Source organism: Echinops telfairi, unplaced genomic scaffold (assembly GCF_000313985.2).
Source record: "Echinops telfairi isolate 266 unplaced genomic scaffold, ASM31398v2 ScPeMD7_7412;HRSCAF=8450, whole genome shotgun sequence".
In the NCBI taxonomy this organism is placed as follows: domain Eukaryota; kingdom Metazoa; phylum Chordata; class Mammalia; order Afrosoricida; family Tenrecidae; genus Echinops; species Echinops telfairi.
Genome location: NW_022111312.1, coordinates 1283676 through 1296731, shown reverse-complemented (window position 1 = coordinate 1296731; position 13056 = coordinate 1283676). Strand labels below are relative to the sequence as shown.

The 13056-nt window shown below is 58.3% G+C and overlaps 1 protein-coding gene across 1 annotated transcript in view; it reads left to right on the top strand.

The window, feature by feature from the left end:
- Positions 1-4446, top strand: part of SSH1 (slingshot protein phosphatase 1) — a 54940-nt gene extending 50494 nt beyond the window's left edge. Inside the window, exon 14 of the mRNA XM_004709640.2 lies at positions 2839-4446. Coding sequence (XP_004709697.2) covers positions 2839-4017 — 1179 coding nt within the window. The 3' untranslated portion in view covers positions 4018-4446. The remainder of the gene's footprint in view (positions 1-2838) is intronic.
- The last annotated feature ends 8610 nt before the right edge of the window (positions 4447-13056 follow it).

Sequence of the window (13056 nt, the reverse complement as noted above, 5' to 3'; positions counted from 1 at the left end):
ACATGGCTGGGAGTAAGAGAACTCGGCTGGTGGGCCCACCCACAGCCCCCGAGTCTTTTCCCACTCCTAGCGACCCTCTGCAGGGCTCCTGAGGCTCTCCGTCCTTACTGGGGCAGCCCAACCCGGCGCTGACCCAGCAGCACCTCCAGGGCCCCCAGGTGTTTATAAGCAAGATGGACAGATGCAGGCGGTGCCTGGCTCCGCGGCCGACAAGCAGGCTGCGTGGTGCAGCCGTCTGGGAAACCCCACAGTGCTGCTCTGCCCCATAGGGCTGTTCCGAGTCGGCCCCGACTCGATGGCAGTGGGTGTTGCAGTTTCTTTTGAAGGGGCTCGAGGCCCCCCTTCTTTCTGCTGATATCCCTGGTGTCCTGTAGAATCCTGCCGGCACAGCGGCCCCGCACTCGGCCGCAGCCCGAGAGGTCGAGTTGACTTGTTTCCTTTGTGGAGCCCGAGGGCGTAGTGGGTCTGCGACCCGCAGGTCGGCAGTCTGGCACCAGCAGCAGCTCCTCGGGAGAAAGGCAGGCTTTCTCCTCCATCGAGGAGTCTCGGAAGCCCACCTGGGGCAGTCCCACCCTGCCCGCCAGTCCCACCCTGCCCACCAGTCCCACCCTGCCCGCCAGAGTCGCTGTGAGGCAGCGTTGACGCTGTGCCAGTGAGTTGGTCTTTTGGTCTGGGTGTTTGGTGTAAAGGTGGCTTCACACGATCTTTTCAGTTCAGGCTGGACAGGGGGGCGATGGCCCCTGTGCCCACCCTGCCCACAGTGCCCTGTCCCTACCTCTCTCGTACTTGGGCAGCACCGCAGGCCTCCAAGGTCTCCATGAGAGGGCGTCCTTTCCTCTCTGTGCTGGCACTTTCCCCTGGGGTTCTGGTCCTCGCCGCCCCAAGTCAGTGGGCTCCGGGAGGGCAGGGACTGTGTCTGGTCCATGGCTGTGCCTGGGCCGCTGCTGGCACCTGGTGTCCAGGGGCTCTGTGGTCCTGTCTCCATTTTCCTGAGGCCCGTGTCAACCCACACCCCAGAAGAGGGGGGCTTGTGTCAACCCCACACCCCGGAAGAGGGGGGCCTATGTCAACCCCACACCCCAGAAGAGGGGTGCTCGGTACCCCTGTTCCTGGCAGGCGCTTTGGTTAGAACTTCAGAGAACGTTCTGGGTTGAGATGCCAGGCTGCCACCCAGGGCTGAGTTACTGGCTACCCACTGGGCTGCTAACCCCAAGGTCAGCAATTCGAAACCATCAGCCGCGCCTCAGAAGAAAGACAAGGCTTTCAAGAGTTTTAAACACAAAAGAAATGGCTCATCGGGCCCCCACAGTGCAGGGTAAAACTGCCCCGTGAAGTTCCGAGGCTGGGTCGGGTTATGGGAATAGAAAGCCTCGTCTCTCTCCCTTGCAGCAGCTGGTGGGTTCTCACTGCTGGCCTTTCAGATCGCAGCCCAGCCTGTAACCGCTACACTGCCAGAGGCTCCTTGTCAGGAGTTAGGGTCTCGGAAACCCACAGGGCAGTTCTCCTGTGCCCTCTGGGGTCGCTGTGAGTCAGAACTGATCGGTGGCAGTGGCTTTGGCGTTTCCCCAGGGCCGCAGGCCATGGGTCAGGACAGAGGTCGCACGAGTGGGCTCCAAGCTGGCACTTCAGTCGCACTGAGCTCACTGCAAAGATGCTGTCCATGGTACGCCTGCTCTCCCCTCCCCCCACCCCCAGGTCTCCGCAGCCTCCTGAACTACAACTGGGCTCCTCCAGGTCCCCCAGGGCTGGGCCCGGCTGCCCTTCTTGCCACACAGGCTAGTGTCTGTCTCTGGGTAGCCCGCTGGCATCACCCATGTCCCTTGGCAGGGAGACAGTGTGGTAAGAAACTAGGTCCCAGCCCCCTGCTGGCAAGGCTTCACTTGGGACCAGCCTAGGAACCTCACAACCAAACACCTCGGAGAAAGCCGGCTCCCTCCCCCAGCCCGTGAGGGACTTGCTCAGCCTGGCGGCCTGTCCACAGGGCGGGGTGGAGAGGGGAGGATGCACGTCCATCGTATCTCGTAGAACCCTGCCAGCACAACAGTCCAGCACTCGACTGCTAACCGAGAGGCTGGCAGTTCGAAACCACCAGCCCCTCTGAGAAAAAGCGACTTGGGCGGTCAGCTTCAGTAAGGATGGCAGCTGGCCTTGGGGACCTGGGCCAGTTCCACTCTGTCCTGTAGGCGCCCGACGGCACATAGCACCACCCAGAAGCTGGGGAGGTTTCCCCTCAGAAGCTCCGAGGGAGTAGGTCCCCTTGGGTGGGGTAGGAGGTGCCCCCCACACACACACACACACACACCTGCGGCAACTGTGGTTGGCCACTCGCTGTGCTGGATTCTTTCAAAACCCCATTGTCAGCCTCAGCCCCGTTCTGGTAAAGGTCCCAGCTGAATGGTGGTTCTCTGGAGGACACTGGGTTCCACTGCCCAGGCGGCAGCCTCCCCAGAGAAAGCTCTTTCTAAGAGGGAATGCAAGGCAGAAGGTGCCCGCTGAGCCAGAAACTCTCGCTCTGTACCCGCCGAGCCACCAGGGCGGGCTTGAGCTGGATGCCCGTGTTCCAGGTAAGAGCAGGGCTCGGAGCAGGGCACAGAGAGCAGGGGTGCTGGCAGGTTGAGTAGGGAGGCCCTGCTTCTTGTGGCTGCTGGCTCTGGCTCTGGCTCTCGGGCACCTAGTTTCTGGAAAAGGCTGGTCCGCCCTCTCCTCTCCAGCCCAAAGCTCCATTTTCCCCGGGCCGAGCAGGTTCCTGGAGGACCTCAGCCCAGCTGGCAGCCCCAGAGATGTTTTGACCTTTGGCTTCTGATGGCCCCGGTTCACGACCTTCTTGTCCCCTTGTAGCAGGACGTACTCTTCAGGATCCTGAACAAAGTGAAGCCCTCCTACAAGTCCTGTGCTGACTGCATGTACCCCACCGTCAGCGGGGGCCCCGAAGCCTTTGGGGAGCCGTTCGAGGACCCCAGCACCCCGGCCATCTGCACCCAGCCCACCTTCCTACCCCACCTCACCGCCCACCCATGCAGCAGGTCCCAGGCCATGGAGAAGCTGGCCTCGGGCCCACCTGAGACTCTTCCTCCACCAGCAGACTCCAGGCAGCCAGACCCGGGTGGCTGCTCTCTGCACCCCGGGGCCGGCCCCGCCCCACCAGCCAACCTTCTGGAACCTTCCAGGGAGAGTCCCAAAGCCCTGCCTAAGTCCCTCCTCCCAAGGAACCCACACTGCGAGCAGCCCCCGCCCAGGAAAGACCCAAAGGCCGCCAAGGACCTGCGGCTCCTGTTCAGCACAGAGCCCGAGAAGCCCCCAGCCCCCAGCTACCTGAGGCAGCACCAGGAATCCCTCATGCAGCTGCAGAAGGCAGGCTTGGTCCGCAAGCACACCAAAGAGCTGGAAAGGCTGAAGGGCACACCGGCGGACGCAGCGGCCCCCGCCCGGGACGGCACCCCCTGCAGGCTGGAGGCCAGCATTCCCGAGGAGACCCTGGAGCTGGCTCCCCTCCATGCTCCCCAGCAGGCCGGGTCAGAGGCCGGCCCCCCACCGGTGGAAGGAGCCCCAATCAAGAGCCCCCCTCCCTGGCTCTGCCGCCTGGACCACACCAGCCACTTCTCCAAGGACTTCCTGAAGACCATCTGCTACACACCTGCGTCGTCGTCCCTGAGCTCCAACCTGACCCGGAGCTCCAGCAGCGACAGCATCCACAGCGTGCGCGGCAAGCCAGGCCTGGTGAAGCAGCGGACGCAGGAGATCGAGACCCGGCTCCGGCTGGCCGGCCTCACCGTGTCCTCCCCGCTCAAGCGCTCCCACTCGCTGGCCAAGCTCGGCAGCCTCGACTTCTCCACTGAAGACCTGGCCAGCGAGGCCGGCGGGTCCACCATCACAGACTCCCAGGGGACCGGGCCCAGCGAGGCCGCCTCCTTGCCCGAGCCCCCACCAGCCGCCAGCCACACAGCCACCGCCTCGACACCATCAGGGAGAGCCGCCCCAGGAAACGTGCCAGGCCCCACGGGAGGGAGCAGAAGCTGACCCGGCCTGGGCTGGGTGGGGCTTGCCTTCCCAAAGCATGGCTCTCTCCCCACGTTCCCTGTTGGGCTCTGGCCAGCACCCCTGCCCACCTTGCTTCCTCCCCAAAGACACAACGGGAGTCGTCTTCACGTGTCCCCCCTCTCGCCGTAGAAAGGAGGGAAAGAGACCGAACTAACTCCTATGAAGCACAATTATGAGGGGAGGTGGCCTCCGAGAGCCGGGAATGGCTGGCCGGCGCATGCCCAGCAGGCCCCTCCGTGAAATCACGCCCTCAACAGAGCCCGCCTGTCCTTCCGTGCCCATGGCAAGTTCTGGCAGCAGGTGGCACCTCGGCCAGGGCCAGACGTGCCAGAAAACCCACGAGTGGCAATATACATCCTACCTCTGTCCCTGCTTTCCTGCTTCTTTTAAAAGACAGTACCAACCACAGCTCGCTCCAGGGAAAACGCTGTGTCTGAAAAGTAGTTTCTCCTTCCAAAAAAGAGAAGGGTGCTTTTCCTTTTTCTTTCATTTTCTTGGGACCCCAAAAAGCCTTGAAGACTTCTCACTCGACTTGGACCCAGTGCTGCCCAGCGAAGTCCGATGAAGACGGCGGCGTTGTCCTGGGGAGCCCCTTGCCCTGGTGGTGACGTTACAGCCGTGTGATGGTGGAGGACCAGCCCAGGTGTCATGAGTTTGGGTGTGGGTCACAGTCGTCCTGTTTGTTTGTCTTTCCCTTTAAGTCGCCGTTCAGTCCGTTCTGACCGCCGGCACCCAGCGTGTGTCAGAGTAGACGTGTGCTCCCGGGGATGTCACTCCCAGAAGCCCATTCTCCAGGACTTTTCTCCCAGGAGCCTCTGGGTGGCCTCCAGCAACCGGGTTTTCACTTAGCCAAGCGAGTCACCCTTTGTCCCCACCCAGGGGAATGTCAACTGGCCCCAAAGGGTCCCCGGACCCTGTTGCTGCTGACCGGATTGTTGTCCTTAGCTGTGGAAGGTGGCCAAGTGCCCTCCGGATGGGTGGCTCAGCCACGCCTCCGTTCTTCATACACACACACACACACACACACACACACACACACACACACGCGCCCTTTGACCTTGGGGAAAGACCCTCCACATCAGTCTCCGGAAGCAGGTTCTCTGAGGGCCACGCACCTACAGGAAGCACCTCACGGATGTTTACAGCCCCCCGCCGCTGGCAGTGACAGGCTAGCTCCTGGTCTTTCTCCAGTCTTCCCTAGCACCAGGGCAGGCGCAGGTGGGGCCCACTTGAGTCGAGACTCCTCCGGTCCGAGTGAGCGAATGTGAAAACGCGGTGAAGAGGCAGGAGGCTCGGCCAGGAAAGCAAGGTTTCATTCAGGGATCAGACTCCAGCATCCAGCCCAATGAGCTCAGAGCGATTGTTGTTATTATTTTTTAAATAGTATTTATTCAAAGTCAGTAACACACGGCAGAGATCCGCCCATGTGGTGCACAAAGCCCGAGACTGTTCCTGTTTTGGGGCGCCCCCCCCCCATGTAGAACTGCCCCATGGGGCGGCCTCGACTGTAAGGTCAAAATGTCAGGTCGCCGTCCGAGTGGCTGTGTGGCTTCCAACCACCGGCCTTGCGGTTTTAGCGGCCCTCCTAATCCTGACCCCACCGGGGCTCCGGGAGAACGTGGCTCCCCAGCCCCCATGGGCTTGTTGCTGTCGTCGACGTGTGTCCGCGGCACAGGGTTCCCCACAGCCCTCCCCAAAAGAAAACGGGCAGATACACAGGCCTCCCCTGCTCCTTAGGCCAGCCAAGCTCCTGTGGGCCAGTCTTGCCAGCACCCACTTCCCTGACGTCCTCCTGCCCAGCGTGGTGTGGCAGCGTGTGGAGGGCAGCTGTCCACAGTGGCGTCTCACCCCTCCTGGAGGGCTGACCACAAGCTGAGGTGAGGGACAGAGCTGCCACCTTATGTTGCTCTGAACTAGCCCTCCCACCTGCCACCTCTGAAGTTCTGCCAGGCCGGCAAGCCCCGCCCCCGGAGCAAGGCTAGTTCATATTCCAGCTAGTGGGTGGCGGGTTTTATAGGGTGCTGGTTTCGTTTGGTTTTGGTTTTGCCAAAAAGCAAAAACCCTCTCCCGGAACTTACTCTCCCTGGCCACCTCCTTTTCTGAATAGAATCTTCCTCTCGAGGAAAGGAATATAGTTCTTACCACTGTTAACCGAAAGCCCTGGAAAACCATGTCGTTCATTGTCCACTCGAGTCTGGAAAGAAAGCATTCTGGGTTTCTCCGCCCGCACTCCTCGGGCAACAGAAGCACAATCTCTTAAGAAACCGCCAGCTCAGTACGTTTTGCCAATTTAAGTTTCACATGGCAGGTAGATCCTTTTTTTTTTTTTGGCGGGAGGAGTGGGGCATCTTCAAATCTTTTTTTTAATTTGTCAGTGACAAGCTATTGTTGGTTCCCCACCATATTTCTGCTGCCAGGAGAGAGATGCGCTTCCACCCACTCTTCTTTTGAAAACCCTCTTTTCCTCGTGCAGTTAAAAGGCAGAACAGACAAGCACCGCGCTCTTCTTCCTCAGAGCAAAACGCGCCCCGAGAACCCGTCCAGTGTAAGGAGATGGCAAGTGGCCACTTCCGATGTCGCAGGAACAAGACCAGGCAGAGCTGGCCCTGTCCGTCCCCTGTGGAATTGTCCCCGTCAGCCTGCTGCTGCTCTGCCACACCCTACCTGAAGCGCAAGCCTCCGTGGGTGCAGAGGTGTTCTCGTCAGGTTTGCTGAGTAGAAGGGGGCACCCGGCCATGAGAGAGGGAAACCACGCCACCCCTCCCTACCTCCCTCCCTCCCAATCACGATCCACAGGGCCAGCCTCTATTGCTTCGAGTTCCTTAGAGTCTCCTAGGAAAGCCACTGGTTGCATGAGCAACTTACTAGCAATACCGAGCCGCCGCCGCCTCCTCCTCGTTCCTCCGTGGTCTCAGGGCAGAGGCCCAGGCCAGCTGCATGGCGCGTGCAGAGTAGGCGCCTGCGTGGTCCGGGGTGCCCCAGTCATACTTGACCCCCTTGGAGAACAAGATTGCTGTAGCACCGCCTCAGGCCCGCATGCTGGTCCCCTCACAAGCCTCCCTGACCACCACCACCACCAGGGACCATTTCTCCCCATGGGCACCACCAACTACAGTCAAGAGCCCACCTGCCACCTCACCTGCTTCCTATTGGCCGGAGATTCAGGGTACATTCCGTCCTCCCCGCCCTTGGGCTCGTGGCCCGAACATACACAACCCACTGGAGGCAGTCACCTCAGCCCTGGTAGGGGCGAGAACATGTGGAGAACCACAGTCCGGTCACCTGTCCCCCTACCCCCAGGTTCTCTTGCATGCCAAACAGAGGTGGTGGTGGAGCCCATGCTGGGCTGTATGTTTAATTTGTTTGCATCTTAATGAAGCGTACAAGTTCACTCTGCATCTAGCCATTTCAAAGACCCAGAACTTGAATCCAACAGTCATGAGTGTCATTTCTCTCCTCCACACCGAACTGTCCAGCAAGAGAAGTCTCTGGAACGGGAGCCACGTTGTGCAGCATAACCCTCGGCAGAGCCCAGCCGCGGCTGGGTTTTGCATCCCGTGCCGCACTAACGGCTTTGGCCATGCTCCCCGGTTCCCTCTGGCCGGACCGCCCGTTCCCCTCCGGCCCTGCCCGGCTGCATGAAACATCACTGCTGCTTCCCTAGCCATCCCTTCCCTACACTGTAATTTTTGTTTTACAATTGAGTGCCTTAATCATAGTTTACAAATACTATGTATTTATGTGAAACCGTTAGCCCTTTTGGTGATTGGATCCGTGGTCTCGTCAGTGACCACCGACTGTTGGGGCCTGAGCAGGCCCTGGTCTTTATGTGGGTTGGCCTGCCATGCTCTCTGATCTTGGGTGTTCATTCGCAGGCATCTAAGGGTCGGGCACCACCAGAAGTCGCTGGTTGTCCCCTCGGGCAAGGCCATGGCACACGTAACCATTGGGAGAACCTGACCTTGTGTTCCAGCCAGCTGAGGGGTGGCGAGGTCCGGACCCTCTCCACCCGACCCCCCCCCCCCCAGCCCCTCACCCATTGTCCCCCGCACTCCCTGTTAACAGAAATGCTACTGTCACCTGGTGATGTGCCACCTTGATGTCAACTCACTGCAGTCCCAGGTGATCTTACGGTTTTCAGGGCTGTGACCTTGCAGAAGCAGAGCTCCAGGCCTGCCCCCACCCTCACCCCCACAGATGCCTCTGGGTGGGTGTGAACCACCAACCTTTGAGCTCGTAGCACAGTGCTTAACCATGTGCGCCACCCAGGGACGTGGCTACCGTTGCGGCTACCCTGTTTTCAACGCCCTCTTGGTGCCCTGAGGTCTCTGGCAACAAAACGCCCCCACCCCAGGCGCCTCAAGGAAAGGTCTTCAGTTTCCAGAAGCTGCCGGTAGCTTCCAGCAGGTGGCGATGTTAAACAGTGTCAGTGATTTTTTTTTTTTTAATCTTACTGGTTTTTTTATTGTTCTTATATTTAAAAGGCAGTATCTTTTGTACTGTGAATTTGCAGTAGAAGATGCATAATGCACTTTTTATTTTTACTTTTTATTTTATGTTGGTGTGTATTGTACATAGTCCGTGTGCTTCTCGTGATGAAAATAAAACTTTTTCTTTACAAATGCCTGGCGCCTTTACGGGCTTTCCTGACCCTTGCCAGAGAGTCTGATTCTGCAGCAGCAGCAGCTACACTGGTGTTTATCGAGCACCTACTCTGTGAAGGCCCAGGCTATAAAGCCCAGCCACGGAGGAGGCCAAACAGGAGCAGCAAAGGGAAGAAGTGTGAGATCCTCCCAGACATGGTCCTTTTCCTTCGGGATTTTGGCCTGAAAGAAGAGCAGGCCCCCTTGTCATTTGTAGACCCCATAAGTATGTTACTTACCAAGATGGGCTTGGATTTGGACTATGACTTAGACAACCAATAAGCCTCACCCCCATGCACACTGCATGGAGAGGGGGAACCGTGGAGGCCGGTTAACATGAACTGCCAAGATGGGAGAGAGCCAAGGCTGGCTACTCCCATAAAGAGTTCCAGTCTCGGACACCCACAGGGGCAGTTCTACCCTGTGCTGTAGGGTCTCGATGCGTCAGAGTAGAATCAATTTCACAAGCTTGGTGATGGTTTGTTTGGGGGGGTGGGGGGGGTCATGGCCGGACTCCTACCCAGGAAGTCTCAGAAACAGAACCTAGCACAGGCTGATCCAATACCTGTGTCGGCCCCACTTCGGCCAGCAGCCCCTGGTGGCTCCTCTCCATCCATCCCATGGTCCCCCGTCATGGAGGACTCATTGGCTCATTAACTGCCTTTGTCTGATGGAGCTGTGGTGGTGGTGTCACAGTGTGCACGTGGGGCTGCTAACCGCAGGGTCAGCTGTTCAAAAGCACCAGCCTCCACAGGAGAAAGACAGGACTTTCTACTCCCATAAAGAGTGACCACACTGACAGCTCTACCCTGCCCTGAAGGCCGCTAGGAGGCAGAATCATGGCAGCAAGGTGGGGGCGTTTGCCTTTGCCAGAGTGAGAGAGATGTCATCACGTCTCCGGATATTCCAGTAGATGAGAACACGGTCCCAACCAAGCAACCGGGGAAGCGTGGAGACTAGGAGCACAGAGCCTTGGGTACACACCTCCAGTGGAGCCCAGGAAGCGCTTGGTCACATTCATCTGGAGTTGCTCTGGCTGGGGACTGGAGTTAACCGGAACACAAGCTCATTACTTGACAGGGATCATAACAGTCAGACCAGATGACTCACCTGCCGATGCACATTTCAGCCCTAGACAATCTAGACGTGATGCTAATTTTATGGTTATTGGGGCATAGTCATGGTTCAGGGTACCCCCCTTGGCGAGGCTGGTGACAATGACCCTATCAGTCCCCTTAGGGGCCCAGCCACCGTGAGTTTCTGATCAAGTTTGGGGGTTTCGATGACCAAGTTCAGAAACCACTGAAGGGCGATCTAGCACAAAGGGGCCGGCAGACTTCCCTAGTAACAATCCCATTCTGCTGGCAATTGTAGACAACACGCACATCCCCCTCGCGGTATGGGTGTTCCCCGAACACATCAGATACTCCTGCGTTGACTCAGAACGCTCTGGAACGGCTTTCAGCAGCATAGCAACTCTCCGTGGGGGTTGGGTGTGATCCAGGTCCCAGCTACAGAGGGTGTGGCTGGCAGGTCTGCTCACAGACCCAGGTCCTGCCTCCAATTCTGACTCAGAGTCATGAGCCGCTTCCAGGATTTCTCCCACAGAGGACCTGTTGGTTTCAAACTGCTGACCTTGTGAACAGCCCGACGCAGAACCCCCGACTCCACCAGCATCACTGGTCTGTTCCCATTGTGGGAAGCCCCTTTGGGCTAGCTACATGTGAGAGACCCTCCCGCCCCACACACCCCAGTTCCAGGATGGCAGGATTCGGAGGGCGCATGGAATTCATTCCTGGTTCGCTTCCTTGCAGACAAGGGCTTCCTAAAGGAGATGTAGACTGAAGACAACTACCGTGAAGGCACCCCGCACAAGGTGAACCCTGCCCAAAGACCACCCCTAGCCCCTACGCCTGCCCCTTCCTGGGAGGAGACAGAATGACAGTGTGGGCCTTCAGTGTAGCCAGTGGGCCTGCGTGTCGATGGAGCCACGCCAATTCTCAACGGGAGACGCTGGGCGTTCCCATTTTACAGACGAAGAAACGGCCCCAGCCTCTAAGCAGGTGGCCCAAGGTTACAGCTCAGCAGTGGTAAAGCCAGATCGGCGCTGCCCCCGCCACAGGCAAAGCCGACTCCACCCAGAAGTAGGAAGCAGCCAGCTCCAGAGACTCCTGTATTCTCGGCAAGAAACCCCACCCACCCGCCTGAAGACCATGATGGAGCCCTGAGCAGACGGACCCCCTTCCTGCCCCAAAGACTGGATCAGCCATCCCCCACCCCAAATCAGACCTTTAAAGGAAAACTGCACCCTAAAGTAGACTTGTAAAGACACGAGGAGCTAATACAAGAAAGAAAAGAAAAAAAAAAGTTCTGAAATTGATTGTGCCGATAAGCGCACAACTCGCTTTAACATGTTTAAACCATTGACTTGTATGCTATGTGAAATTATGTGCCCATAAAACGGTTAACACAAATGAAACAGAGCCAAACCCGCAGAACAAAAAGGGCCCTCACGACTGCAGAGAAGAGCAGCCAGGAGTTGAGTGCCTTTTGGACTCCGGGCTCCTGCGCTGAGAACCTCCTAGACCCAGGAACCAGAGAGCAGAAACCCTGTCCAGGACAGAGGCAAGAGGGTGGAAACCAGGAGCTGGGCTTCCCTGCCTTCTGAGCCAGAGCTTTCAGACCCTTTGGGCAGGGAGCATGCTGATCAAGGGGGCTCATTTATCACCGAGCTTGAGCACCTTATAAGGCCAGCCTAGAGCAGGCAGAAGCCAAAGCCAGGAGGAGTCTAGGTGCAGAGAGAAGGGCGGGCTTGCTTGCGTGACCCAGAGGAGCTGGGCGAGCTCTCCTGCCCTGCAGAAGGGAGGGGTGTGGCGCCTTACAGTCTTTGCCTTCATACTTCCTGAACTGTACTCCAGTCACTTGGTTAAAGAGCCACCTCACCGTGAGTTCCGCACGGCCTTTGCGACCGGCCCTTCAGACCCAGCAGAGAGTGCCCAGAATGGGGCCAGAGGTTGCGAAAGGAGGTAGGGCCACCTCTTGGGAGTCAGCTTGGACAGTTGATCTTGAGTCTCTCCCCTCCCTCTGAAGGTAGGCAGTGTCTATCTATCTGGGTGTCTCTGCTCTTCTTGTAAGGGCACCCGCCCTATTGGAAGAGGACCCCACCCTACTCCAGGGTGATGAATCTCACTGACGGCTACGCAAGCAAAGATGCTAGTTCCAAAGAAGGTCACCTTCACAGGTTCTGGGGCTTCCGACACACACACATGGCCATCAGATCAGCCCCCACAGCTCAGACTCTGGCATGACAGGCAGTTTCTCTCTCCCACCCTCCCACCCCCTTCCTTGGCATCTCCAAAGGAGCTGAGGGAAGTTAGGACAAGCTCTCTTGTGAAAGAACTCCATTGGGTTTTGCACACGGGGCCTTCCGTGTCTCTGCTGCTGACCCCGCAGAGAAGGGCAGTGGGGCAGCCCGCCTTCCCCAGAGACAAGCACCATTTGTCCTCAAAGCCCTGGGCCCTTTAAGCCGCGCTTCGCAACAAGGCTTCCTGGAGAAGCGAGTGGACTTGCTCCTGCCACCCACGGTCCATCCAGAGGTACATCCTGTTCTGGCGTTACCATAGCAAAACCAAACATCTGCCACAACAGACTGGCGTGGCTGCGGCTGCCAGCTGGACCTGCTGGGCACAGAGACTGGGCTGGAGAGGCCCCCTTGAATCCCACTCCCACATGTTCGCACAAACCGTGCACACTGCTCTGTCTGGGAACCAAGTTGTACTTCCTGGATAGATTCTCCCTCCCCTACCAGGAAAGCGTTCCTGCCTCTCCATTTATTCCCAGAAATCCCGTGAGAAGATTCCAAGAGCACAGGGAGCCTGAATCCTCAGGCAGTCTCCTCCCAGCCTCTCTCCCAGCAGGGCTCACCGGCTGCCCTGGTCCCCGTCCCCAAAGGGACTCCACTGCCCTGGCTGCCATTACGCAGTGTGGCCCAGATAAAGTATTGCCCGTGTAACTAACAAACGGAGCCCTGGTGGCATTGTGGCTGAAGGTATTGATTGACCCCATTGGCTGAATTAAGCCCACCTGGGTGATGTGCCGGGCCCAGGCCTATTGGGGCTGCCCAGGTGTACCGCCCACCTGGCTTGGGGCCCGAATTTGAACATGCCCAGTTCAGAGGTCACCTGAGTTCTTCCCAACTTCCTTGGTGGGGGCCCTGGCAGGCAGGGGAGAGACAACTCCCTGTCCCTGCCTCTAGCCATCTAACACTATCAGGATACTCTCTTACTCATCTGCCTGCCTTATCTAGTGCTGCCTTAAAGACCGTAGAAGACAAGAAGTTATTGTTGCCATTTATTGGAGGAGGAGGAGGAGGACT